This window comes from Loxodonta africana, chromosome 8 (genome assembly GCF_030014295.1).
Source record: "Loxodonta africana isolate mLoxAfr1 chromosome 8, mLoxAfr1.hap2, whole genome shotgun sequence".
Taxonomy (NCBI): domain Eukaryota; kingdom Metazoa; phylum Chordata; class Mammalia; order Proboscidea; family Elephantidae; genus Loxodonta; species Loxodonta africana.
This window is the reverse complement of record NC_087349.1, coordinates 84,366,590-84,393,349: the sequence shown is the minus strand read 5'-3', so window position 1 is coordinate 84,393,349 and position 26,760 is coordinate 84,366,590. Positions and strand designations below refer to the sequence as shown.

The 26,760-nt window shown below is 36.4% G+C and overlaps 1 protein-coding gene across 1 annotated transcript in view; it reads right to left on the bottom strand.

The window, feature by feature from the left end:
* STK31 (serine/threonine kinase 31) overlaps positions 1-25,885 on the bottom strand; it is an 87,036-nt gene extending 61,151 nt beyond the window's left edge. The window contains exons 1-8 of the mRNA XM_064290410.1: positions 25,744-25,885; positions 24,390-24,476; positions 24,253-24,305; positions 19,906-20,004; positions 16,773-16,847; positions 15,048-15,206; positions 9,802-10,160; positions 8,709-8,883 (exon numbers count right to left, since the gene is read on the bottom strand). Coding sequence (XP_064146480.1) covers positions 8,709-8,883; positions 9,802-10,160; positions 15,048-15,206; positions 16,773-16,847; positions 19,906-20,004; positions 24,253-24,305; positions 24,390-24,476; positions 25,744-25,885 — 1,149 coding nt within the window. The remainder of the gene's footprint in view (positions 1-8,708; positions 8,884-9,801; positions 10,161-15,047; positions 15,207-16,772; positions 16,848-19,905; positions 20,005-24,252; positions 24,306-24,389; positions 24,477-25,743) is intronic.
* Between the last annotated feature and the right edge of the window lie 875 nt (positions 25,886-26,760).

Sequence of the window (26,760 nt, the reverse complement as noted above, 5' to 3'; positions counted from 1 at the left end):
CAAAGAACAGAAAAAAATATATCAACCAAACAACGATCAAAAAAAAAGAGCAGGAGTGGCAATATTAATCTCTGACAAAACAGACTTTAAAGTAAAATCCACCACAAAGGATAAGGAAGTACACCACATAACCATAAAAGGATCTATACAACAGGAGGACATAACCATGATAAATATTTACGCACTCGACGACAGGGCTCCAAAATACATAAAACAAACTCTAACGGCACTGAAAAGACAGACAGCTCCAGAATAACAGTAAGAGGCTTCACCACACCACTTTCGGTGAAGGACAGAACATCCAGAAAGAAGTTCAATAAAGACACAGAAGATCTAAATGCCACAATTAACCAACTTGATCTCCTAGACATTTACAGAACACTCCACCCAACAACAGCCAAGTATACTTTCTTTTCCAGTGCACATGGAACATTCTCCAGAATAGACCACATATTAGGCCATAAAGCAAGCCTTAACAGAATCCAAAGTATCAAATACTACAAAGCATCTTTTCTGATCATAAAGCCATAAAAGTAGAAATCAACAACAGAAAACCAAGTGAAAAAAACCAAACACATGGAAACTGAATAACACCTTGCTCAAAAACTACTGGGTTATAGAAGAAATTAAGACCAGAATAAAGAAATTCACAGCATCAAATGGGAATGAGATCACATCCTACCAGAACTTCCGGGACACAGCAAAAGCAGTGCTTAGAGGTCAATTTATAGCAATAAATGCATACATCCAAAAAGAAGAAAGAGTCAAAATAAAAACATTAACCCTACAACTCAAACAAATAGAAAAAGGGCAGCAAAATAAGCCATCAGGTACCAGAAAAAAGCAAATAATAAAAATTAGAGCAGAATTAAACAAAATAGAGAATAGAAACACAATTAAGTTAACAAGACCAAAAGCTGCTTTGAGAAAAGATCAACAAAACCACTAGCCAAACTGACAAAAGAGGAAACAAATAACCCAAATAAGAAATGAGATGGGTGATACCACAACAGACCCAACTGAAATTCAAAGAATAATAACAGAATACTACGAAAAACTGTACTCCAACAAATTCGAAAACCTAGAGGAAATGGACACATTTCTAAAAACACATTACCTACCTAAACTAACACAAACAGAAGTAGAACAACTAAATAAACCTGTAACAAAAGAAGAGACTGAAGAGGTAATTAAAAAGCTCCTAACAACAACAACAAAAAACCCTGACGGCTTCACTGGAGAATTCTACCAATCTTTCAGAGAAGAGTTAACACCAGTACTACTGAGGGTATTTCAGAGCATAGAAAAGGATGGAATACTCCCAAATTCATTCTATTAAGCCAGCATAACCCTCATACCAAAACCAAGTAAAGACACCACAAAAAAAGAAAATTACAGACCTATATCCCTGATGAACATAGACACAAAAACCCTCAACAAAATTCTAGCCAACAGAATTCAACAACGTATCAAAAAAAAATGTAATCTGCCATGACCAAGTGGGATTCATACCAGGTACGCAGGCATGGTTCAACATTAGAAAAACCGTCAGTGTAATCCATTACATAAATAAAACAAAAGACAAGAACCACATGATCTTATCAATTCACGCAGCAAAGGCATACAACAAGTCCAACACCCATCCATGATCAAAACTCTCAGTAAAATAGGAATAGACGGGAAATTCTTCAACATAATAAGGGGCATTTATACAAAGACAACAGCCAACATCATCCTAAATAGAGAGAGTCTGAAAGCATTCCCCTTGAGAATGGGAACCAGACAAGAATGCCCTTTATCACCACTCTTACTCAACACTGTGCTGGAGGTCCTAGACAGAGAAATTAGGCTAGAAAAAAGAAATAAAGCACATCCAAATTGGTAAGGAAGTAAGTAAAAGTATCTCTGTTTGCAGATGACATGATCTTATACACAGAAAACCCCAAAGTATCCACAAGGAAACTTCCAAAATTAATAGAAGATTTCAGCAAAATATCAGGATACAAGATAAATATACAAAAATCAGTTGGATTCCTCCACACCAACAAAGAGAACGTCAAAGGGGAGATCATGAAATCAATACCACTTACAATAGCTCCCAAGGATAAAATCCTTAGGAACAAATCTAACCAGAGATATAAAAGACCTACACAAAGAAAACTACAAGACACTACTGCAAGAAACCAAGAGAGACCTACATAAGTGGAAAAACATACTTTGCTCATGGATAGGAAGACTCAACATTGTGAAAATATCAATTCTACCCAAAGCAATCTACAGACACAATGCAATCCCAATCCAAATTCCAATGGCATTTTTGAATGAGATGGAGAAACAAATCACCAACTTCATATGGAAAGGGAAGAGGCAGTGGAGAAGTACCATTACTGAAGAACAACAACAAAGTGGGAGGCGTCACACTACCTGATTTTACAAACTATTATACTGCCAAGATAGTCAAAACAGCCTGGTACTGGTACAACAGCAGATACACAGACCAATGGAACAGAATTGAGAATCCAGACACAAATTTATCCACTTTTTTTTTTATGAGCAGCTAATATTTGACAAAGGCCCAAAGTCCGTTAAACGGGAAAAAGTCTCTACAAATGGTGCTGGTAAAACTGGATATCCATCTGCAAAAAAATGAAACAGGACCCATACCTCACACCATACACAAAAACTAACTCAAAATGGATCAAAGACCAAAATATAAAATCTAAAACAATAAAGATCATGGAAGAAAAGGGACAATGCTAGGAGGCCTAATACATGACATAAACAGTATACAAAATATTACTAACAATGCACAAATACCGGAAGAGAAACTAGATGACTTGGAACTCCTAAAAAACAAACACTTACGCTCATCTAAAAACTTCACCAAGAGAGTAAAAAGACAACCTACAGATTGGGAAAATTTTTTGGCTACGACAAATCGGATCAGGGTCTATCTCTAAAATCTACAAGATACTGCAAACCCTCAACAACAAAAAGACAAGTAACCCAATTAAAAACTGGGCAAAGGATACAAATAGGCACTTTACCAAAGAAGACATTCAGGAAGCTAACAGATACATGAGGAAATGCTCAGGATCATTAACCATTAGAGAAATGCAAATCAAAACTACAATGATATGCCATCTCACCCCAACAAGACTAGCATTAATCCAAAAATAATAAATGTTGGAGAGGTTGTGGAGAGACTGGAACACTTACACAGCTGGTGGAAATATAAAATGGTACAACCATTCTGGAAATTGATTTGGCGCTTCCTTAAAAAACTAGAAATAGAAATACCATACGATCCAGCAATCGCACTCCTTAGAATATATCCTAGAGAAATAAGAACTATCACATGAATAGATATATGCACACCCATGTTCACTGCAGTAGTGTTCACAATAGCAAAAAGATGGAAACAACCTAGGTGCCGATCAATGGACAAATGAATAAACAAATTATGGTATATTCACACAACAGAATACTGTGCAACGATAAAGAACAACGATGAGTCTGAGAAACATCTCGTAACATGGATGAATCTGGAAAGCATTATGCCGAGCGAAATTAGTCAGTTGTGAAAGGACAAATACTGTATGAGACCACTACTGTAAGAACTCAAGAAAAAGTTTAAACACAGAAGAAAACATTTATTAATCGTTATGAGGGTGAGGAGGGAATGAGATGGGTACTCACTAAGTATATAGTAGGTAAGAAATTATCTCAGGTGAAGGGAAGGACAATGCACAATACAGGGGAAGTCAGCACAACTGGACTAAACCAAAAGCTAAGTATAAGTAAGTTTTCTGAATACAACCAAACACGTGGAGGGTTAGAGTAGCAGGGGTGGGGAACTGGGGACCATGCTTTTGGGGGACATCTAGGTCAACTGGCAAAACAAAGCTTATTAAGAAAATGTTCTGCATCCCATTTTGTTGAGTGGCATCTGGGGTCTTTAGAAGCTAGCCAGTGGCCATCTAAGATGCGCTGACTGGTCCCAATCCACCTGGAGCAAATGAAAATGAAGAACACCAAAGACACTAGGAAAATATTACCCCAAGAAACAGAAAGGGCCACATAAACTAGAGACTCCTTCAGCCTGAGACCAGAAGAACTAGACAGCACCCGGCTACCACCAATGACCACCCTGACAGGGAACACAACAGAGAGTCCCTGATGGAGTAGAAGAGAAGTGGGATGCAGAACTCAAATTCTAGTATAAAGACCAGACTTAATGGTCTGACTGAGACTGGAGGGACCCTGGAAGACATGGCCCCCAAACTCCTTGTTAGCCCAGAACTGAAACCATTCCCAAAGCCAACTCTTCAGACAAAGATTACACTGGACTGTAAGACATAAAATGATACTAATAAAGAGAGTGCTTCTTCACTCACATAGATACATGAGACTCAACGGGCAGCTCCTGTCCAGAGGCGAGATGAGAAGGCAAAAAGGGACAGGAGCTGGATGAATGGACATGGGAAACCTAGGGTGGAAAGGAGGAGTGTGCTGTAACATGATAGGGAGAGCAATTAGGGACACATAACAATGTGTGTAAGTTTTTATATGAGAAACTAACTTGAACTGTAAACTTTCACTTAAAAGCACAATTTAAAAAAAATTGAAAAAGCTTACTACAGACTGGAAGAAAATTTTCATAATACATATATCTGACAAAGAACCACAAATCTGTAAGAAAAAATCCAAGAATCCAGCTTTAACAGATGAGGAAATACTTCAACAGCTACCTATTTAAATACCTGAATAGCCAATTAACACATGAAAAAATTCTCAACATCAGCAGTCAGCAGGAAAATACAATTTAAAAGCATACTAAGATATCACTATACACTCAGCACGTTGGCTAACACTAGAATGAATGATAATATTAAGAGCTGGAAAAGACATGGGCAAAAACTCCCATACACTGCTGGTGGGAATGTAAATGGTGCAACTTTGAAAAATTATTTGGAAGTTTCTAATAGTAAAACACCTCCCCTTTGACCCAGAAATTCCACTCTTACAATCCAAGATATATGAATCCATATTTCTGTAAAAAGACTTGTACAAGAATACTCATAGCGGCTTTATTCATAATGGCTACAAACTGGCAACAACCTAAATACCTATCAACAAAAGAAAAAAACTGTGGTACTTTGACATAATGGAATACTACTCAGCAGTGAGAAATATCTGATGTACACTAGATAGATAAATCTCACAGATATTAAGCAATGAAGCCAAACACAGAAGAGTACGTATGATTCCATTTATGTAAAGTACAAAACCAGGAAAACTAAATTACAGTGATATAAAACAGAATGATAGTTGCTCTGGGTGGGAAGAGGGGACAATCAGCTGGAAAGAAACTTCCTGGGGTTGAGGAAAATGGCCTATATCTTTGGGAGGCAAAGCAGATGGCCAGTAATCCACTTACTCCCTTTACAGAAGCAGAAAGGAATGCCTCCAGAAAAAAGAATAAAAGGCAATGGAAACCCTGGTGCGTAGTGGTTAAGTGCTACAGCTGCTAACCAACGGGTCGGCAGTTCAAATCTGCCAGGCGCTCCTTGAAAACTCTATGGGGCAGTTCTACTCTGTTCTATAGGGTTGCTAAGAGTTGGAATCGACTCAACGGCAGTGGGTTTGGTGTTTGGGTTTTAACCAGTCTAATCTCCCTATCAACTAGATCTCTAGGTAATTTGCTTAGATTATTTGCTAAGAAGAAGAGACCTTATCTCTGAAATGCCCTTAGCAGGACACTTCTGTCTAAAGGATTAGTTACAGTGAATGTTGTTATTAGGAGCTGTTGAGTCTGTTCTGACTCTAAGCGGCCCTATGTACAACAGAATGAAGCATGGCCAGGTCCTACGCCATTCTCACAATCATTCCTATGTTCAAGCCCATTGATGTAGTCACTGTGTCAATCCACCTCATTAAGGTTCTTCCTCTGTTTCACTGATCCTCTAAATTTATCAAGCATGACATCCTTCTACATATCCAAAGTGCATGAGACGAAGTCTCTCCATCCTCCCTTCCAAGGAGCACTCTGGTTGTACTTCTTCCAAGACAGACTTGTTTATTCTTCTGGAAGTTCATGGTATATTGGATATTCTTCACCAACACCATAATTCAAAGGCATCAATTCTTCTTCGGTCTTCCTTATTGCTTGTCCAGCTTTCGCATGCATATGAAAAAAAAAAAAAAACTGAAAATATCATGGCTTGGGTCAGGCATAACTTAGTTCTCAAAGTGACACCTCTGTTTTTCAACACTTTAAAGAGGTCTTTTGCAGCAGATTTCCCAATGCTTTGATTTCTTGACTGCTGCTTCCACCGGCACTGATTGTGGATCCAAGTAAAATGAAATCTTTGACAGCTTCAGTATTTTCTTCCTTGGTCATGACATTGCTTATTGGTCCAGTTGTGAGGATCTCTATTGTCTTTATGCTGAGATATAACCCATACTGAAGGCTGTAGTCTTTGATCTTCATCAAGAAGTGCTTCAAGTCCCCTTCACTTTCAACAAGCAAGGCTGTGTCATCTATAATCACAGGTCTTAATGAGTCTTCCATCAATCCTGATGCAACATTCTTCTTTGTACAGTCCAGCTTCTCGAATTATCTGCTCAACATAGAGACTGAATAAGTCTGGTGAAAGGACACAACCCTGACACACACCTTTCCTGATTTTAAAACACGCAGTATCCCCCTTCTGTTCAAACAATTGCTTAGTGGTCTATGTACAGGTTCTACATGTGCACAATTAAGTGTTCTGGAATTTCCACTCTTCACAACGTTATCCATAATTTGTTATGATTTACACAGTCAAATGCCTCTGCACATCAATAAAACACAGGTAAACATCTTTCTGTTACAGTGGACAAAACCCATGATTTATGGATTTATGTCACATACACAACTCTCTAGGATATAAAATGGAGGTATTTCAAAACTGGTGTATAAAAGTTACCAGAGGTGATGTCCGATACAAGAATACAGGATTTAGGGCCTACCCTTGATGTTCAGAACTCTGTTTCATCTGATTCTCCTTAAAATTACTGGTAAAGTTTGACACTTGGTAAGATCTTTGTGTCTGATCTGAAAATCCAATCCTGTATGTTAGCTCAGTCTTGATAAGGGTGATAATTAAAGGAGTGTATAATCTGTCAAAATTGATTAAACTCTACATGAGATTTGTGCATTTTTACTGTATGAAATTATACCTCAATAAAGTTCTATTAGAAAAATAAAACTGTATTTCCTAACTCTATTAGAAATTCTATTAAGCCTAAAAGCAATGACAAAATTAGTAACCATGTACATTACTAACACCCAGATTCTAGTCTCCAAATACCTCTTTCCACTAAAAGGAACCACATCCCTCTGAGAAATGACTGCTTTCCAGGACTGGGTCAGAAAAATGTACAATACGAACATGTAACATCTTGTTCCACCAGAAAGCAAGGAAGCTTTCACATGACTAGATCATGTCAAAAGTACACGGCAGCCAACTTAAAGGGCTTCTAAAGGTCAAAGATGGGATAATCTGAGCATCAAAAAGAATAATGGCTACAGAAGATTAAAGCACTTTAAATATGCTTAAAATTTATTAATGACAGTGATACTCAAAGAGAGAAAAACTACCCTCTCTGATCAATGTTGGATAATGCTAAGGAATAAACTTATTATTCTGAAAACTGATACATAAAAGGAAAGAATCAAATATTTATCCTCCCTTTCTTGAACAAACTATGTTTCAGCATGACAAAATAGTTGAAAATTTCCAGTTAATAAATACAGCCCTTGATGGGAAAAAAAAAATGGTTACAGATAGCAATCATTGCTGACTGCCAAATCCATAGGTTAAAGGTTGATGAAAAACTATAATGAATCAGACTAGTAACACCTGAACTCACTGTCAGTCTTCTGAAAAACCGAAGTGGAAAAGACACAGCACCATCTACAAAGTATTCTCGGGAAAAAAAAAAATTGAAACTGAATCTGAGCAAATGTTGAAATCTAACTACTAAAAAAGGAAATACATAAATATGCAGGGATAAAAGAAGCCTGTTAGTAACACAAGGATGCAGATTAAGTGTTGTAAGAGATACATTAACGAAAACGCAACGCATGGACTTCACGGGGATCTTGATTCCAAGATACCGACTGTAAAAGGACACTCATGGGATAATAAAGGAAATGTGACCACTGACTGGATATTAAATGACATTCAGGAATTATTAATTTTTAATTATGAACATTATGGCAATTATATTTAAAAAATCTATTAGAGATACGTACTAAAGCATTTACAGTGAAATATTACGAACGGAATTTGTTGTTTCAAAATAGCTCAGGAGGTATAGCTTAAAAAAAAGAATGGTCATGTTAATAACTGTAAAATTTGGGTAATAGGTATGTAAGAGTTAACTATTCAATTCACTCTTTCGTAAACTTTTGAAAATTTCTATAGTTGAGTTTTTTAAAAAACAGAAAAGAAAATGAAAATGTAATAGTCAATGAAATCCAAAAATGATTATTTTACAATACAAGAAAAAAATTTCATCTTATAACAAATACAAGAAAAGAGAGAAGGGAAGGAGAAGGAAAGGGATGAGAGGTAACAGGAAGTTAAATAAACAATATGAGCAGGCGATTAAAGAGATTCCCCAGTTGGACATTCTTTCCCTTAAGACACTGAACATACCTTCAGCTCTTGGGCAGTCTGTTCTACTTTCAATTCTAAAGTCTTGTAACTTTCAAGAAGAACCTCCTTCTCTGTTTTAAGCTTTTCATTTTCTTCAATCAGTTTCTGGTCCTGCTTAATTTTTGCCAGGCTGACATTAGACCTTAAATTAAAGTCACCAGCAGCCAAACTTTCTCTATTAAAAACAAATTGACTCATTTTAAAAGCCAACCAGTATAAACGGACAGAGATCAGAAATCTAGACTAAATTACACTTTTTACCCACGATACATTTTAAAGTTAAATTTGGAAACTAATCTGAAACCTTTACCTAGTTCAACATTAAAAATATTTAATACAAACTAGATTTTATAACTGAAGTCCTATTTCAAAAACAATGCCTCTAATTCCACTGCCTTATAGCACTATCAACTCCAGCAAATACAGTAAAAAGCATTTCTATATCAGTTTCTTACAATCCCTCCTCTCCATCCCCCCCACCCATTTTGACGGTTTAGTTGCTAAATCACTGATAAGATCCCAACAAAAAGCCAGCTATACCACCCAAGACCTGACACCATGGCATGACAGAGGATTATGTGAATGTTTTAGTACATATAAACATCAAATCTGGCTTTCTGTCTCAAGTGTATAATTCAAAATTATCTAAAAGTAAGCTCCTTTTGGAATAATCAAATTCCATCTCGATCAATTTTCACAAGGCTCTCTTTTGTTAGAAAAGGCAATTCATTGAAACTCACTAACACATTCTTATAGTCACAAGAAAAATTTCAAACGTATAAAATTCTGGTTCTGCCTGAGTAATTCAAATCTAGATGGACATTTTTATTTTTGATGATGTATTCAAAAGAGTTGCCATGTAAATTTTAAAGAATTCAGGAACAATTTTCTTTCACAATGGTTTTTACCGAAAATGTTTCTGCTAAAGGAATACATGTTTGAGAAAAATAGAAATAATAAATCATTATCATCCCAAATCACTGACATAGTTAAGAACTAAAAAACCTAAGCTTTGACTTCTATTCTACTATGACAAGAGGTTCTAATATAAATTAGAAATCAGTTAAGACTTAAAAGCCCACCATAGCCTTACTTTGGAAATGTCACGTGATTTCCCACATTATTTTCATTCTTCAAGTCAAGAGTCGGCCTCCCACTCAAGCGCCCCTTTGACTTGCTGAAGGTTGACTGGTTTGATCTATGCCCCCACAAGGGAATGGGACTTTTGAGGTTCCTGAGAGCAAGCTGGCCAGTGTCTGATTTTTTTTCCTCACAGACGTTAGTGCTGGAAGCTTGTTTGCATTTTTCTGCAAATCCTTTCTTAGCTACTTCTTCCCCTATATCCACACTGCCATATTCAGCCTGAGCAATAACTGTTCCATCTTGATAGGTTGCTTTAATTTTCATTTTTATTTCTTTTTCAAAAATCAAGCTTCCCAAAAAGGTTCTCCCCTAAGAAAGATAGGAAAGAACACATAAACCAACTACCAACATGTTTTTCTTCACATATTTTGCTTCTACCCAGTTTTCCCAAGAAACGTTATTTCTTCACTCTGAAATCTCTATAAAAGCAGCCTTACCTTACTGTTGGCTATATGGAAATACACTTCTGCATGTCTATGAACGTATTCCAGTTACAGACTTGCTAAAATCTTCCCTTCTAGAACTAGAGCTAATACCTACCCAGCAGAGCTAATAGAGTTAGCAGACTAATACCAATAACTAAGGCAACCGTATTTATAAATTTTAAAACATGTACTAATCAAATGTCCTTGAATAATCTTTTTAAATCCAGCAGATTGTGCTTGTGTTGACTATTTTGACCTCCAACTAAGCAGACTGGTGTGCTGAGGAGCTACATGATAAATTAACTGTTATTTAGAAAAGGTGTTCAACTTAAAAAAAAAAAAAAAAGCTTTAAAAAGAATCAGGTAGTTTTAAAGTAAGGTAAGAGCAAGAACAAAATTAGCAATTCAAAGCACAAAATGTCAACAAGTTGAAATTATGGAATGTGAGATGTTAGAAAATCCTAAACAAAAATCCTCTTAAAATTTTGTTTAAAGGGGACACTTCTGTACAACTGGCATATATAAGCAGCCATGTGAGAAATCAGGTGCTTGCTAACTTTTAATTAAACTCAAAATTAGCTTAAAATTATTATCATCCACAGCACTGAGCACAGATATACTGAAAGCATATCTGGGTTTGGAAAATATCTTGAAACTTTTTTAACAATTTGTCTACTCCCCCACAAAATTTTAAGCCCTAAAGTTACTTTGATATGGTCTAATTTGACTATTATTCTTTATTCCCAAATTTCTCTAAGTTCCTTTCCTGATTGCACTCTGGACTAAAAAGGGAATAAATAATTTCCCAGAATATATAAAGACCAAAGTTATAAGAAAAATGGTATTGCTCAAATATACTGGTTCATATCTTCCTTGGAATAGGGATGTAATTAACCTGATGGACCAAATCTCAGAGGTAAGAGCTTTATTTTTAGCTAGATTTCTACTAGATATCCGTAAATAATATAGTTTATGCAAAGAAAGTAAATCCACTAAGAAATCATATCAATAATCAAGGAAACAACAACCTAAAGACATGGTCTCAACCCACATGGAGCAAAGGAGAATGAAGAACACCAAAGACACAAGGTTAAATACAAGCCCAAGAATCAGAGTGGGCCACATAAATCAGAGACTACATCAGACTGAGACCAGAAGAACTAGATGGTGCCTGGCTATAACTGATGACTGCCTTGACAGGGAACACAACCGAGAATCTCTGAAGGAGCAGGAGAGCAATGGGATGCAGACACCAAATTCTCGTAAAAAGACCAGACTTAATGGTCTGAATGAGACTAGAAGGACCCGGGAGGTTATGGTCTCCAGACCTTCTGTTAGCCCAAGACAGGAACCATTCACAAAGCCAACTCTTCAAACAGTGATTGAAATAGACTATAAGACAGAAAATGATACTGGTGAGGAGTAAGCTTCTTGGATCAAGAAGACACATGAGACTACGTGTACAGCTCCTGTCTGGAGGGGAGATGTGAAGGTCAAGGGTGACAGAAGCTGGCTGAATGGGTATGGAAAAACAGGGTAGAGAGAAGGAGTGTGCTGTCTCATTGGGGGAGAACAACTAGGAGTATATAGTAAGGTATATATAAGGTTTTGTAGGAGAGACTGACTTGATTTGTAAACTTTCACTTAAAGCACAATAAAATTTTTTAAAAATTTATAAAAACTTGAAAATGCAAGCTGGGAAGAAAGAGAAGAAAGAGGGAAAGAGCAGAAAGGGAAAGGGAAGGAAAAGAAAAAAATCTTCGAGGTCTAAGAAATGATATAATATTGGTAGAAAGTAACTCTACTGTCATTTTCTTTTTCAGCCATGCAAGTAGAGAGGGTAGAAATGAGACCTACATAGGCATTCTTAATCTTGTTTGTGCCATGGGCTGATCTACCAGTTTGGTAAACCCTTTGGACTCCTTCTCAGAACAGTTTTTAAATGCATAAAACAAAACGCATAAGATTACAAAGGAAATGGTTACACTGTGATACAACTTAACTCCAAATTAAGAACCCCTGGGACTAGGAGGATATATCTAAAGGGGCAAAAAAGGAGATTCAAAGTACCTGTGCTCAAGAATCATCAACCATCCCTATCAAAAAATAGAAAACAAACTTTTTTTTTAATCCACAAGCCAAAAATTGCAAAGTATTTTAGATTAATAAAAGGGTTATAAAAATTTTTTTAATTCTCAAAATTTTAATAGACATATTACATAGAAAAGCTTGAATGCACCAAGAATACCAAGATAGTGTAGGTGGTCCAGGAAGGTATCACCAAACAAATGAGGTCAAGCAGGCAAAGCTAACAAATTCGTATTGTAAGTCACTGAAATATATCGCATCTGACATATTTCTATGTATCATCTGATTAATTTCTATCAATCAGAATGCAGTTTACTGGTCAACTGCTTCTATTAAAAAAAACTCTTGGTTTCAACCCTTATTGATGAAAGTCTACCTGAAGTTCTAGTACAATTTCTACCCCTAACCAATGTTAACTGAAGTGTTTGAAAATTATTACTGAAATGTATGAATGTATGAATTTCTTAGTATTTCAAGACACTCTGGCTTTCAGCAATGTACGAATTTAACTGGAAATAATCAACTTTCTACAAAAGTTCCAATTACCTAAAAAAGAATGTTCTAAAAGTAAACTATCCCACACTTAAAGAATTTTTATGCAGAAATCTGATTTTTAGACTTCTCCTTGAAGTCAAGCTCCTTTTGGTTATGGTCACCAATCATAGTACATACAAAATCGTTCAACTAGATTCTCCTTGGACCAAATATGACCACAAAGACAGAATGCTGAACTTGCAATAAAATCTGAGTTCTCCTCAATTCTTACTAACAAAAAGAATGACAGGATAGATGATATAAGTGTGTTTCAATATTACACTTTATCATGAACATACATACTATATATTCTTTTGTAAATGTCAAATGCTTAACTTTTATACTTATAAATGTGTTGTATTTCCAATCTAATCTGTAAGCTGGAGATAGACATATACATGTACTTTTTAAGCATTTTTTTTTGAGTGTCTAGATGGTATAAAAATTATCTTAAACAAATCTTGTCACTGACTTAGAAAACACAGCACTTTCAAACATTAAAAAAAGATTAACACCCCTTTTCTAAGATATATTTCATTCTGTTTTCCAAACTGGTAAGCTTTATTCAGAACATGAAAGCATCACTTGCTTTCTCCTTTACTTTACAAAATCTGTCTGGGTATATTAACAAACAGGCTAAAGGACATTAAATTGTCAAACCCAAATCCCAATCTCTAGTTCTCATTCCCTGGCTTTATATATAATTTTTTAAATAAGGCATATGGGATGTAATTTAATCTTCCTTTGCTCTTCAGCAATTTGTAACCATCACTCCAAATAATAGTTTCAACTGTGCTGTAAAACATGCTGAAGCTATTTTAGTGCTCATAACACCTTCTGCCAGTTCTTCAAAAAAAAAAAAACGAATCTCTACTATTCATTAATTCATTCAAATGCTAGATAAATTAGATGCTCATCTGGCACCTAACAAACAGGGACAGGGAGATGAAGCATACAAAAACAAATAAAATGGACTTCTTGTTTCATCTTGTATCTTCTGCAGGAAGAATTACAGTTCTACATGCTTTATATACTAAATGACTAAAACAAAAACAGCTGTAGGGGTGCGGATGGTGAATATTAGCAAATATTTCACATAGCAGATTACATATGAGCCTTGGGCTCAGAGTTAATGAATAAACAGGCTTTCTAAGCAGGTACATTCAACAATAACTTTTTTCCCCAAAAAACATTCAGTTTGCCAGTTAGATCAACTCTAATCAATAATCTTTTTACTGAACTAAACATTCAAATACAAGTAGTTGTATACAGTATCACCTATGAGAAATCTACGTAGCGTAAGAAAATATTCTCAATAACTGAAGTTTACTCTTTCAATTCCAAAACTAACTTAAAGATGCTTTTTCCCCTTGATTCATGTTTATCTTAATCAACATAAATTTGTGTCATCTTACATACTATGAAAACAGCAAAGGACTTGAGTTCTAGTCTTCGCTGCGCTCTAATTACCTTTATTACTTTAAATAAGTCACTTCATTGTTTTAGGCCACAATTCCCTTATTTGTAAAATAACAGCCTTTATGGAAGCAGACTGCCACATCTTTCTCCTGCAGAGAGCTGGCAGGTTCAAACCACTAACCTGTCAGTTAGCAGTCGAGCACTTAACCACTGCACCACCAAGCTCCTACGATTAGGTTACTAACCCAAAATTCAATGGAAATGATTATAAACTAGAATCTGGATTAACAGAACATCACTGTCAATTACTATATCAAACAGTACGAGCCTTTGCCAAAACAATAAAATCTGACTAATTACAACGCCATTAATTTGAAATTTGTGATATTTTACTTAATACTTTCTCAAAACCAGAAGACATCAAAGTAATTTTATACATTACTTTATCATATAAGAAGCTATCCTTTTAAGCTTTCACATCAAAAGAAACTATTCACATTTATTTACCTTATAGATCACCCTTATCTGTTCATCAAGAACCTCTACCCTATAAGGATGAGCACAAATACATTATATAATTGCTTCTGAATTATTCTATGATTCATTATTTTTCACCTATTTATCCATTTTTAAATCAAACAAAATTAGTGAGATTTAACTACACTTGTATTTTGTTTCAAGTACATAGTTTTATTGTCATTAATAAACGTACTTAAAATCTGTGACTTGCCTGATCAAACTGGGTAACTTCTTGGCCGGCAGGAATTTGTAGTCCCCAAAGTCTATACTTTTTGGCAACACTGGAAAACTGTAATTCCAAAGGAATCTCAACTATATCAGATCGATTTAGAATTTCAGTGTTTCCATAGTCAATGTACCTCACCAGACACTGGAAAAGGATAAGAACCAAATACTAATACTGAACTTAGATTAAATATCACGAAAGAAATCACTAATTTGCTGCTTTCTATTAATTACCTGTAAATCAAGATAGCATTTTATCTAAAATTGACAAAACAGTCAGAAACAGAGCTCTAGAAATAACCTCAGAACAAAGCCTATAGTCCATGAGACAAAGTGATGTCTATTTTTAGTACTTGTTAAATCCCATCAGTACCATTTCTCATTTTAACTTTTTTTTTAAACAATTGGTATTTTAAATAAATATAAGCCCATGATGCTTATGGTCCTCTCCTCTCTCTCCTGATGTTAAAATCAATCATCATTCTGAAATTCAAGATGACCTGACAATAAGACCTGAAAAGAAAGGCAAAATTATCAAACTTCTTTTGAAAAAACTGAACACACTCCAGTTACCAGACCTTGCAAACAACTCATATTCACCCTTACCTCTAGCTCTACATCTGTTTTAAAAAAAATAAAAATAATTTATTACAAAGTCAAAAGTAATCTTGCCCTTTCATTTATTTTAAAGTCAAAATTCATTTTGCCCCTTATTTAAGAAGTTAAATCCAACCCAAAAGCAAATAAAAACTACCATCTCCAGCTGTCATATTATAGAGCACAGCTCTACTGGTGCTGTTGTTAACTGCCACTGAGTTGACCCTGACTCATGAAGACCCCATGCACAATGGGATCAGATCACTGTGATCCAAAGGAAATGTCAATTAGAAAGGTCCATTTCACTAAGATAAACTGTTACCTATGATAGTAATAAATCACAAGATTAAAAAAAAAGAACCCAAGTTATTCACAGCATTAGTCAAACTGCTTCAACTTATCGCTACCTTATTACACAAAGAAAAATATGTAAAAAAGCTATATAATATTATAAAGTACTATAAAATATAAAATGCTTTAAGGCTAGGAAAGCAGATGTAGAAAAAACACTAAAGAAAAGCCTACAAAGATGCTATTACATAGCTGCAATGTACAACTAACTGCCACCAAGCAGCTATTAAGAATCCTGTCTCCCCAAGTCCCCTTAAAAATCTCCCACAAGTTCACATGTGAAAAATAAAATTGCTAAACACAAAGGAAATTCATTACATTTAATTCAGGTATAAGATTATTAACAATATTGATATCAAGTATGTAAAAAATAATCTAACTTCAGAGTCAATCAAATGTTATTTTCCTTCTCGTCAATTTTAACACAATGAACTTTAAAAGTTACTCATTAGCAAGAACCAAATATTAAGAACTAAGGTACAAAGAACGAACTGGTCACCAAAGATAACCTACAAATTATATCATCAAGTCTTGAACAACTTAAATTCAGAAGAACATTCCTGACTTTTATGTTTTCTTTTTTAAAAGCAATCTCTTCTGTGTTCACTAGAAAAGAAAAAGTACATTTCAATCAATTTATTATTTCAGTGAACCAGATCATATAACTACTATGAATAAACAATGAAGGGCTAAATAAGCATCAGAGTTTGGAACTACAATACATAATTCACCAAGTCAAAAGAACTAAACACTTATTTCCTGCCTTTTCATCACTGATGACTTTCAACACTTTGCATCTGTACCAACATTTATCTTCAGAAAACAATCCGCCATAAATCTACAAGAGAAAAAAAGGCAAAATTTTAACCAACTAAAGCACGCTAAGTAGATCAGAATAATGGTTACTACTGATTAGGCACTGATTGTACAAGAAGCACTTTATACATAACAACGTATTTAATTCCCACAACAGCACTATGAAGCAAGTATTTTCACCACACTATGCCCAAAGGCATAAGCTAGGAAGCAGCAGAACCAAGATTCAAATACAGGCAATTTAACTTCAGAGTGTATTACACTCTTCTGCCTCCCAAAAGACAAAATGGAAAAATTAAAAAAAGAAAAAAAAAAAGGCTTAAAATCATACTGGTTTTAAATTATGGTATATCCACACAATGGAATACTACGCATCGATAAAGAACAGTGATGAATCGGTGAAATATTTCATAACATGGAGGAAATCTGGAAGGCATTATGCTGAGTCAATTTAGTCAGTTGCAAAAAGACAAATATTGTATAAGATCACTATTTTAAGAACTTAAGAAATAGTTTAAACGGAGAAGAAAATGTTCTTTGATGGTTACGAGAAGGGGGAGGGAGGAAGGGTGCTAGAGGGGTATTCACTAATTAGCTAGTAGATAAGAACTACTTTAGGTGAAGGGAAAGACAACACACAATACAGGCGAGGTCAGCACAACTGGACTGAACCAAAAGAAAAGAAGTTTCCTGAATAAACTGAGTATTTCGAAGGCCAGCGTAGCAGGGGCGGGTGTTTGGGGACCATGGTTTCAGGGGATATCTAAATCAATTGGCATAATAAAATCTATTAAGAAAACATTCCGCAGCCTACTTTGAAGAGTGGTGTCTGGAGTCTTAAATGCTAGCAAGCGGCCATCTAAGATGCATCAATTAGTCTCAACCCACCTGGATCAAAGGAGAATGAAGAACACCAAGGATACAAAGTAATCATGAGCCCAAGAGACAGAAAGGGCCACTTAAACCAGAGGCTACATCAGCCTGAGACCAGAAGAACTAGATGGTGCCTGGCTACAACCGAAGACTGCCCTGACAGGGAACACAACAGAAAACCCCTGAAGGAACAGGAGAGCAGTGGGATGCAGACCCCAAATTCTCACAAGACCAGACTTAATGGTCTGACTGAGACTAGAAGGACCCCAGAGGTCATGGCCCCCAGACCTTCTTTTGGCCCAGGACAGGAATCATTCCCAGAGCCAACTCTTCAGACAGGGATTGGACTGGACAATGGAATGGAGAGGGATGCCAGTGAGGAGTGAGGTTCTTAGATTAGGTGCACACTTGAGACTATGTTGGCTCCATCTGCCTGGAAGGGAGATGAGAGGGTAGAGGGGGTTAAAAACTGGCGAAATGGGCACAAAAAGAGAGAGTGGAGGGAGGGAGCAGGCTGTCTCATTAGAGGGAGAGCAACTGGGAGTATGTAGCAAGGTGTATGTAAGTTTTTGTATGAGAGGCTGACTTGATTTTTAAACTTTCACTCAAAGCACGATAAAGATTAAAAAAAAAAAAAGACCAGACTTACCGGTCTGACAGAGACTGGAAAAACCCCAAGAGTATGGCCCTGGACACCCTTTTAATCAGTACTGAAATTATTCCTGAGGTTCACCCTTCAGCCAAAGATTAGACAGGCCCATAAAACAAGCAATAATACATAAACAGCTCAATCATGTATGTGAGACTAAACGGGCACAGCAGACTAGGGCCAAGGATGAGAAGGCAGGAGGGGACAGGAAAGCTGGACAAGTGGAAGTCGGGAACCCAAGGTTGAAAATGGGGGAGTACTGATATGTCGTGGGGTTGGCAACCAATGTCACAAAACAATATATGTATTAAGTGTTTAATGAGAAATTAATTTGCTCTGTAAACCTTCATCTAAAGCACAATATTTGGTGGGGAAAAAAATTCATGAAATTCAACAAAATTCATTCATGCTGTATCCTTAAGTTACACACTTTAAGTGAATTATACCTCAACAAAGGAAAAAATATAACTCAAACTACTCTTCAAAAGGTCTCCTACAGATTTTTTCTGAATTAGTGTCAAAGACAAGGGTTCTACTTTATTCATCATTGTACATTCAGTGCTTAACACAGTGCCTAGTACATAAAACATGGTATTTTTAGCAGCTTCACTGAAATATAATTCACATGCCATACAATTGTCCCGTTTAAAGTGAACAATTCAATGGTTTTTAGCATATTCACAAGTATGCACAACCAGCACCACAGTAAATTTCAGAACATTTCCATCACTTCAATAAGAAACCCTGTCTCCTTTAGCTAGCTCCCCTTATCCCACTTGCCCCCCATCCCCTAGCCCTAAACAATCACTAATCCACTTCGTCTCTACAGATTTCCCTATTCTGGACTTTCATATGAATGGAATCAGAAAGTATGCAGCCTTTTGTAAGCGGCTTCTTTCACTTAGCATTATGTTTCCAAGGTTAACCCATGTGGTAATGTGTATCAGTACTTTATTCCTCTGTATGTCCAAATAACATTCCATTGTATGTATATACCACATTTTGTTTATCCATTCCACCTTTTGTCTGTTATGAGTAATGCTGCTATAAAAATTTGTGCTATATGTTTTTGTGTGAACATATGTTTTCATTTCTCTTGCGTAGAATACTAGGAGTAGAACTGCTGGGTCATATGGTAACTCTGCGTTTAATCATTTGATGAACTGCCAGACTGTTTTCCAAAGTGGCTAGACCATTTTACATTCCCATCAGCAGGGTATGAGGACTCTGATTTCTCCACATCCTTGCCAACACTTGTTGTTTCCTGACCTTTTCAGTCTAACCATTCTAGTAGGTATGAAGTGTGGTTTTGATTTGCATTCCCTGATGACTAATATGTTGAGCAGCTTTTCATGTGCATATTGGCCATTTACACATTTGGATGAATAAATTTATTAAGGCTGCAGTTGATATAAATTCTAAAAACTTGCTTCTTCCTTGCAAATACCAAGAATCCCAAAAACTATAAAACCTTACATATAGGAAAATGTAACATTCCTACACAAATAAGAAAGCTAACAAGAGAGATAGAATAATTATATCCAAAATTATGGCTCACCTTCTTTGGATCAAGATTCCCAAAAACTGAGCTGGCATGAGGACAAACTTCAGACAATGAGCAACCAATCTTCACAATATCCTTATTTCTACTGATGCTCTATAACGAAGAATAGGTTTAAGATTCAATAAAATACTATTTGGCTGTGTTATACAACTGAAAGTTCTACTAAGCTTGATCTTTAAAAGATTATGGACTATTAGAAATTAAATCAAATTCTTATGTGTGTGGTCTTTTGTAATTCAAATAATGTCTTTATAAGAAATAGGACCAGGCCATAGAAAAAGGTTATTTCCCAAGGAGTTCATATTACTTAGAATTCAAACCAAGGTACCAAATATTATTTAAATCATATGGAGAGGTTGCTTTACACAATAATTATCTCTAGATTTTACTGTAGATCAATTTCCAATTACTCAAAACGGATGGCATATTTTCTTAAACTGTCGAATCTCCTCACGTATTTACTGTGTGAATTTATAAAAGAAACACATAAAAACAGTTTTAAAATATATACATTCCTCTGCACACAAATACTGTAAATTTGTTTATCACAGGGTTATGGGTTGGCAATTTGGAAACTAGATATACACTAGGATTGAAGAGATAATTAAATACATTATACCTAATAATAGCAGGGTTTCTAACTGTTAAAGAAATTACAAGTAAAGAACGAAGTCACGCTAGAATGAACCTGATTGTATTAGGTTAGAACTGGAAAGTATCAGTATGAATTCACAGTTGGTGGGTGGGTGGGTGTGTGTACACTCCAACAGCAGTAAGCACACCTACTGTCCAGATCTGTGTTTATGAACACCAATCTCCAATAAAAAGAACCATAATTTCTTGGAGACTAGTTGATTCCAGGCTTGAGACAAGGAAATAAAAGATGATTCTGGAACATCCGGTGGTGCTATAAAGTAAAGTACCAAAAAAAAGAATAGGGTCACATTTAAAGGACACAGAAGCCAAGCTGAAGGATCTCCCAATGGCCAAAACTGGGTCACTTTAAGCAACAGAATAAGTAATGACAGTATTGGATTATAATCCAAGGAATAAATACCCATGGGGTCAAATTAATATAAGTAAATAACTCACAGAGAAGGGATACATCTTCCTTGAAGAATAATTCCAATTAATATATGTACAAATATTGAGAGGAATAGGAAATCACTATTAGTCAAGCACCAAAAAAATAAATAAAATTAGTGGATGAAAAGTCAAGGAGACACAGGACATTTGCGTAGTCTCACAGTCTCTCTCCCTAAAACATTTATTGATTGCTAAGACAAAAACATAACTTTACAGTGAAGAAATCCAGCAGTTACCACCTTAACCAAGTGCATCAAGGCTATCTATTATCACCAATAACGAGATATATCAACATCGTAAACCTCCAATATGAGCAGTGAAAAGGATATAACTTTACTTTGTGGTATTCTTGCCAATCTATTTATGAGAAAGCATCAAACAAACCCAAATAGAGGGATATGCTATAAAGTAACTGACTAGTACTCATCAAAAATGTCAAAGTCCTGGAAGACAAGGAAAAACTGAGGAACTATGAAAAATGGAAGGAAACATGACGACTAAGCACAATGTGGGATCCTGAAAAAAAGACAATGAAAAAACTGGTGAAATGCGAATGCTGTCTGTAGTTTAGTTAACAGCAATGTACCAGTGTTAATTTCCTGGTTTTGATAAACGTACTACGGCTATGTAAAATGTTAGACGGGAAAGCTGAGTGAAGCATATATGGAAACCCTCCGTACCAATTTTGCAACTTTCTATAAAAGTTACTCCAAAAAGAAAAGTTAAATATACATACGTGCTAAATGTTATACCAACAAAATATTCAGTAACACTGGAAAGAACATGATTATGATGATCGAAAAGAAACTCTGGAAAAGCAGTTCCAAGATCATCGGGATGAGTACCTATGTCACTGTACAGTAAAAATGGAAACTAAATGTAAACAGACCACAAGACACATCAGACACTGTCTTTCTGAAAAAAAACTCCTGGAATTAGCATTCCATAGATCAGAATATACCAAAATATTCTACACAATTAGACTTTGTAGCTATATGGATTAAAATATATGGAAGCTCTTTCTTTCAAAATAAGGTCAAATACTAAGATTCCTTGAACAGCCACCCATCCAACTGGGCATACTAATAATTTACAAGTGTTCTAGTATAAGCGGATTACATGGTAAAAATTCACTACGGCAGAAAAACAGACAACATAGGTGAGTAGACCTGACCCGTCAACAACAAAAAACAAAACAAATCTCTATTTGCTCTTCTTCATGCCTACACCCCCAACCAAATTTTACAATTTCTTTCTTGGAATAGGAGCCCTGGTGGCACAGTGGTTAAGAGACTGGCCAGCCGCTCCCTGGAAACCCTAGGGGGCAGTTCTACTCTTTCCTATAGGATTACTATGAATCAGAATCAACACGAGGGCAACAGGTTTGGTTTGGTTTTCTGGTTTTCTTGAAATAATCATTAGGTTCATTTGGACACCATTACTAGTACTAATTTTTAATCTCTTCATTCATTTAAGACATGTCTCATGACTTTTTGAAATTCGTTTAAATTTTTACAAGGGCCTCAACATCACAGTTTAAATCAGAGGATGGCAAATTACGACCCCCCCCCAACTCCTGTTTTTGCAATCTTATTGGATCACAGCTATGCATATTCATTTATGGATTGGCTATGGCTGCTTTTACACTACAAGAGCAGAAAAGGCAAAGTTGTGTAGTTGCAACAAAGCGTAACATATTTATGATCTAACTCTTTAAATCATACATTTAAGCCCTAAGTTCAAATCATAATTCCAAACTCAATCAACAGCTTCACATAGGACTTAACCGAAATCAAAGTCTAGAGATGCACTGATCAATACAATAGCCACTATCCACTTCACAAGCGACTAGTCTGATTTGAGATGTGCCTAAGTCTAAAATAGACACTGGATTTCAAAAATTTAGCACTAAAAAATGTAAAACATCTTGTTAGCATTTCTTATGCTAATATCATGTTGAAATGTTAATATTTTAGCTATATTAAATTAAATGTATTAGTATATTTCCTTTTTTTTTTTAATGTTGCTGTGATAAAATTTAAAATTACTTGGGTGACTCTGTATCTTGAAGCCCTGGTTAAGAGTTCGGCTGCTAACCAAAAGGTCAGCAGTTCGAATCCACCAGCCATTCCTTGGAAACCCTATGGGGCAGTACTACTCTGTCCTATTGGGTTGCTATGAGTCGGAATCAATTCGACAGCAACACGTTAGTCTAGAAAATCTTATTTAAAATAATAAATGATGTCCCTATACATCGAACTTAAATATACAATTTATCATCCAATTTGGACACTGTGGAACATAATGGAGGTACAATTAACACACGATGTGCAAAGAATCAGAATACGTGTGCATCCTTTAGAGAATATGTGCATAAGCAGAGACACAAATCTACCACAGTAAATTTCTATGAATAACCCCTTTTACAAAATGCTTTATATAAAGATTTAAGAACACTGGGTTAATAATGTTCTTCTATAATTTTTCTTCTCATAAATTCTTCTATTTTCCACCTTGCCAATTCATCCCACCCTGAAAAAGGAGTTTCCACGCTATAGAAAGTATAGAGTAATTAGAAAATTGTTCAGGAGTGCTTCCAATTTTACATTTAGTAAGATACCGTGTCTCAAATTGAAAATTAAGTCATTTAGAAAAAATTACCAGAGATGTGAAGGCTTAATATCTTTCAAGAAACAATCTTAAAAAAGACCCCTAGATGGGGCTGTAACTTAACAAATACAACAGTCTCTCAGCATCTCGTGCAATTTATGCAGCCTAGATCATTCTGGAAGCCCTGGTGGTGTAGTGGTTAAGTGCTATGGCTGCTAATCAAAGGATTGGCAGTTCGAATTCACCAGGCACTCCTTGGAAACTCTATGGGCCAGTTCTACTCTGTTCTATGGGGTCGCTATAAGTCAGAATCGACTCGACAGCACTGGGGGGTAGATTCTTGGTTTAAATTGAGTGAAATCACAATCTTCCTTATTTTTTTTTATTTTTTTATTTTCAGGGGCTCAATCTATTATAAATATACCGCTCATAACTCAGGTGAAGCCTCGGCTATGGCCATCTGCCTTCTAAATAATGCCTGTGCTAAATAATGTTCAATAAAAATTAGGCATTAGGAATAAAAAAATTAGGCATTAGGAATAGAAAAAACAATGATAAATATGTCCCAGTGTTTTTATTTTTGTTTTTGTTGGGAACATGGGTTACTGGGGTAGGGGAAGAGGAATCAACAGAGGTACTATTTACCTGTGCCCAAAACGTTACCGCATCTTCTACATGACTTCCAACAACATCGTCAACTAAAACCAAATCACAACACAAAGAAAATTAGACATTAATCAATATCACCTAGCTCTTACACCCAAAAATATTAGCATCGGTACCTTTATTGTAATGTGGATCTTCGTCCATGTTGACAATTCCTGAAAGACTGAAACAATTCAATACCTTGATTAGGTTATTATAATCATCTGGTAACGTGAATAAAGACTAAACCACGTATGTTAAAATTCTCATAAAAAAATGTTTTGTCATTAATAAACATATCAAATTTCAAACTCTAAATTAAAAACATAGCGCTCCCCAAACAAATTCCAAATCAATTTTACAAGCTTTTGGTCAGTTAAATTTTAAAATTCTTCGTACTTTACTTTCTGATCAGTATTGGAGGAAGAATCTGTTTTGAAGACATTCTGGTACTATTTACTATGTTTGAAAAAATTATTTTTAAGCTGTAACAAAAACTGTAAGAATAAAGTATTAAAGTTCTATTATTTTTTTGTCCTGCGACATTTACAGAGCTCATAACTTTTCTCTTTCCATAACTAGGAGATCATCTGAAACTCTGGTACTGTGGCGTTGCAAGACATTTTCTTCAGTAACTTATTCTTTTAGTCTTCTTATTGAGTATACTGTATTTTACAATTTCATCAAACATTTCTCTGGAAAACATTGTCTTAAACTTAGTAAAATGAAGAAAACCTTTACTTTGGAAATTCCTCCACCTACATCTCTGAAAAGTTATTTGTGGAATAAGTTAATTTTGAAATCTTATTTCAAAGGAGGAAAAATTACTTCTGCAATGATTATGAAGGAACTGATACTGTATCACTTTCTGCATGCCTGGATTACCAAATGGCAATTCCTATTGCTCCAAATCTCTATTTCATGACTAGAATTCGTAATAATTGGGTACAGGTAGCTCCCTGGCACGGTTTTTACGAGGGGGGTTAAACTTTAGCCCACCCACTGAAACCCACTGCCGTGGAGTCGATTCTGACTCATAGCGACGCTATAAGACAGAGCAGAACTGCCCCATAGAGTTTCCAAAGAGCGCCTGGCAGATTCGAACTGCCGACCTTTTGGTTAGGTGCCATAGCACTTAACCATTACGCCACCAGGGTTTCCTTAAAGTTTAAAGGAAACGGAATTTGCAGGAAGGCAAAGAAAGGGTGAGTTTCACCCCAGGTTAGGCCTGTGTGTCCCCTCTTCACGGAGAACAGAGTTATCTGCAATCAGGTTTCGCCCACCAGCGCCACATTCAGAATCAGGGTGCCATTCACCCTCAGCTCGAGGACGCAGGAAGGCCAAGAGAAGGGCCTTGCCCGAGATTTGGCGACCTCAACCGTAACCACAGTAACCCTGGGGCGGCCATCATCGCACCTGCCCTAAGGGCTACTACTTACTGACCTCACACTTTGCGCCACAGAAGCTCTAGTGAAGTGACCCCGACCCCACATGCTAGGCCCTCAGCCCTCCGCCCGCCACTGCGACAAGAGCTCACCCGGCTGTCGCGCACGTGCAGACCCTTACCGCACGCTCCCTGGCGTTTGGGACTCAGGCGCACGCTGCGCTTGCGCACACGAGCCTGCGCGATCATCCGGGTTTGGCGGCAGCCTCTGCCTCGCTCACGTGGCCGCCGAGACCTCGTGCTTAAGGCTAAGCAGGGGCGGGGCTAGGCGCTCGCTGGTGCCCTCGCCGCAGGCAGAGAGCTCAGCACCGAGGTCTCGTGCGGCTGAGGACAGTTCGTTCTACAAAACCCTTTCCTTTGGAGTTGTTTGCGACTCACGGCAACCCTATAGGGCAGCGTAGAATTGCCCCGTAGGGTTTCCAAGGAGCGGCTGGTGAATTCGAACTGCTGACCGTTTGGTTAGCAGCGGAAGGAGTAACCAGTGTGCCATCAGGGCTCCTTCCACAAGGCTTCAAATAATGACGTAGGCCAATGGAGTGGATTTTGTTGTCTTTACGAATTGGCTCACGTTGATTTTAATTTTAAAACAGCTTAATTAGAAGATACCCAACATTCCTTTTACAAGTTGGAAAGGGGAAATTGACATTTGTAAGTGCTAAGTAGTTTTTCAGTTTAGTAACTTTATAAGCCAGCATTTCTCAGCCCATAAGCATCAACATCGCTCTCTAGCATTGCAGCTTTTCTCACATTAAGGTGGGGGGAAAAAACTGTATCTTCGCTGTCCACTTCTATGCAGATATTAGACTTTGTGGCATACCTTGCTCAAGTGAGAACTCTCTCTAATTTTTTAAAGCCTGATTGAGGTATAATTAATATATAATAAACTGCACATATTCAAAGTTGAAATTTTATAAGAGCAGCCATATGTATATACAAGTGAAAATTATCCCCACAATCAAGATAAACATTTCCGTCATTCCCAAAAGTTAACTCATGCTCCTTTGTAATACCTGCCCCCCCCAAAGTAACCACTGATATGTTTTCTATCACCATACATTAGTTTT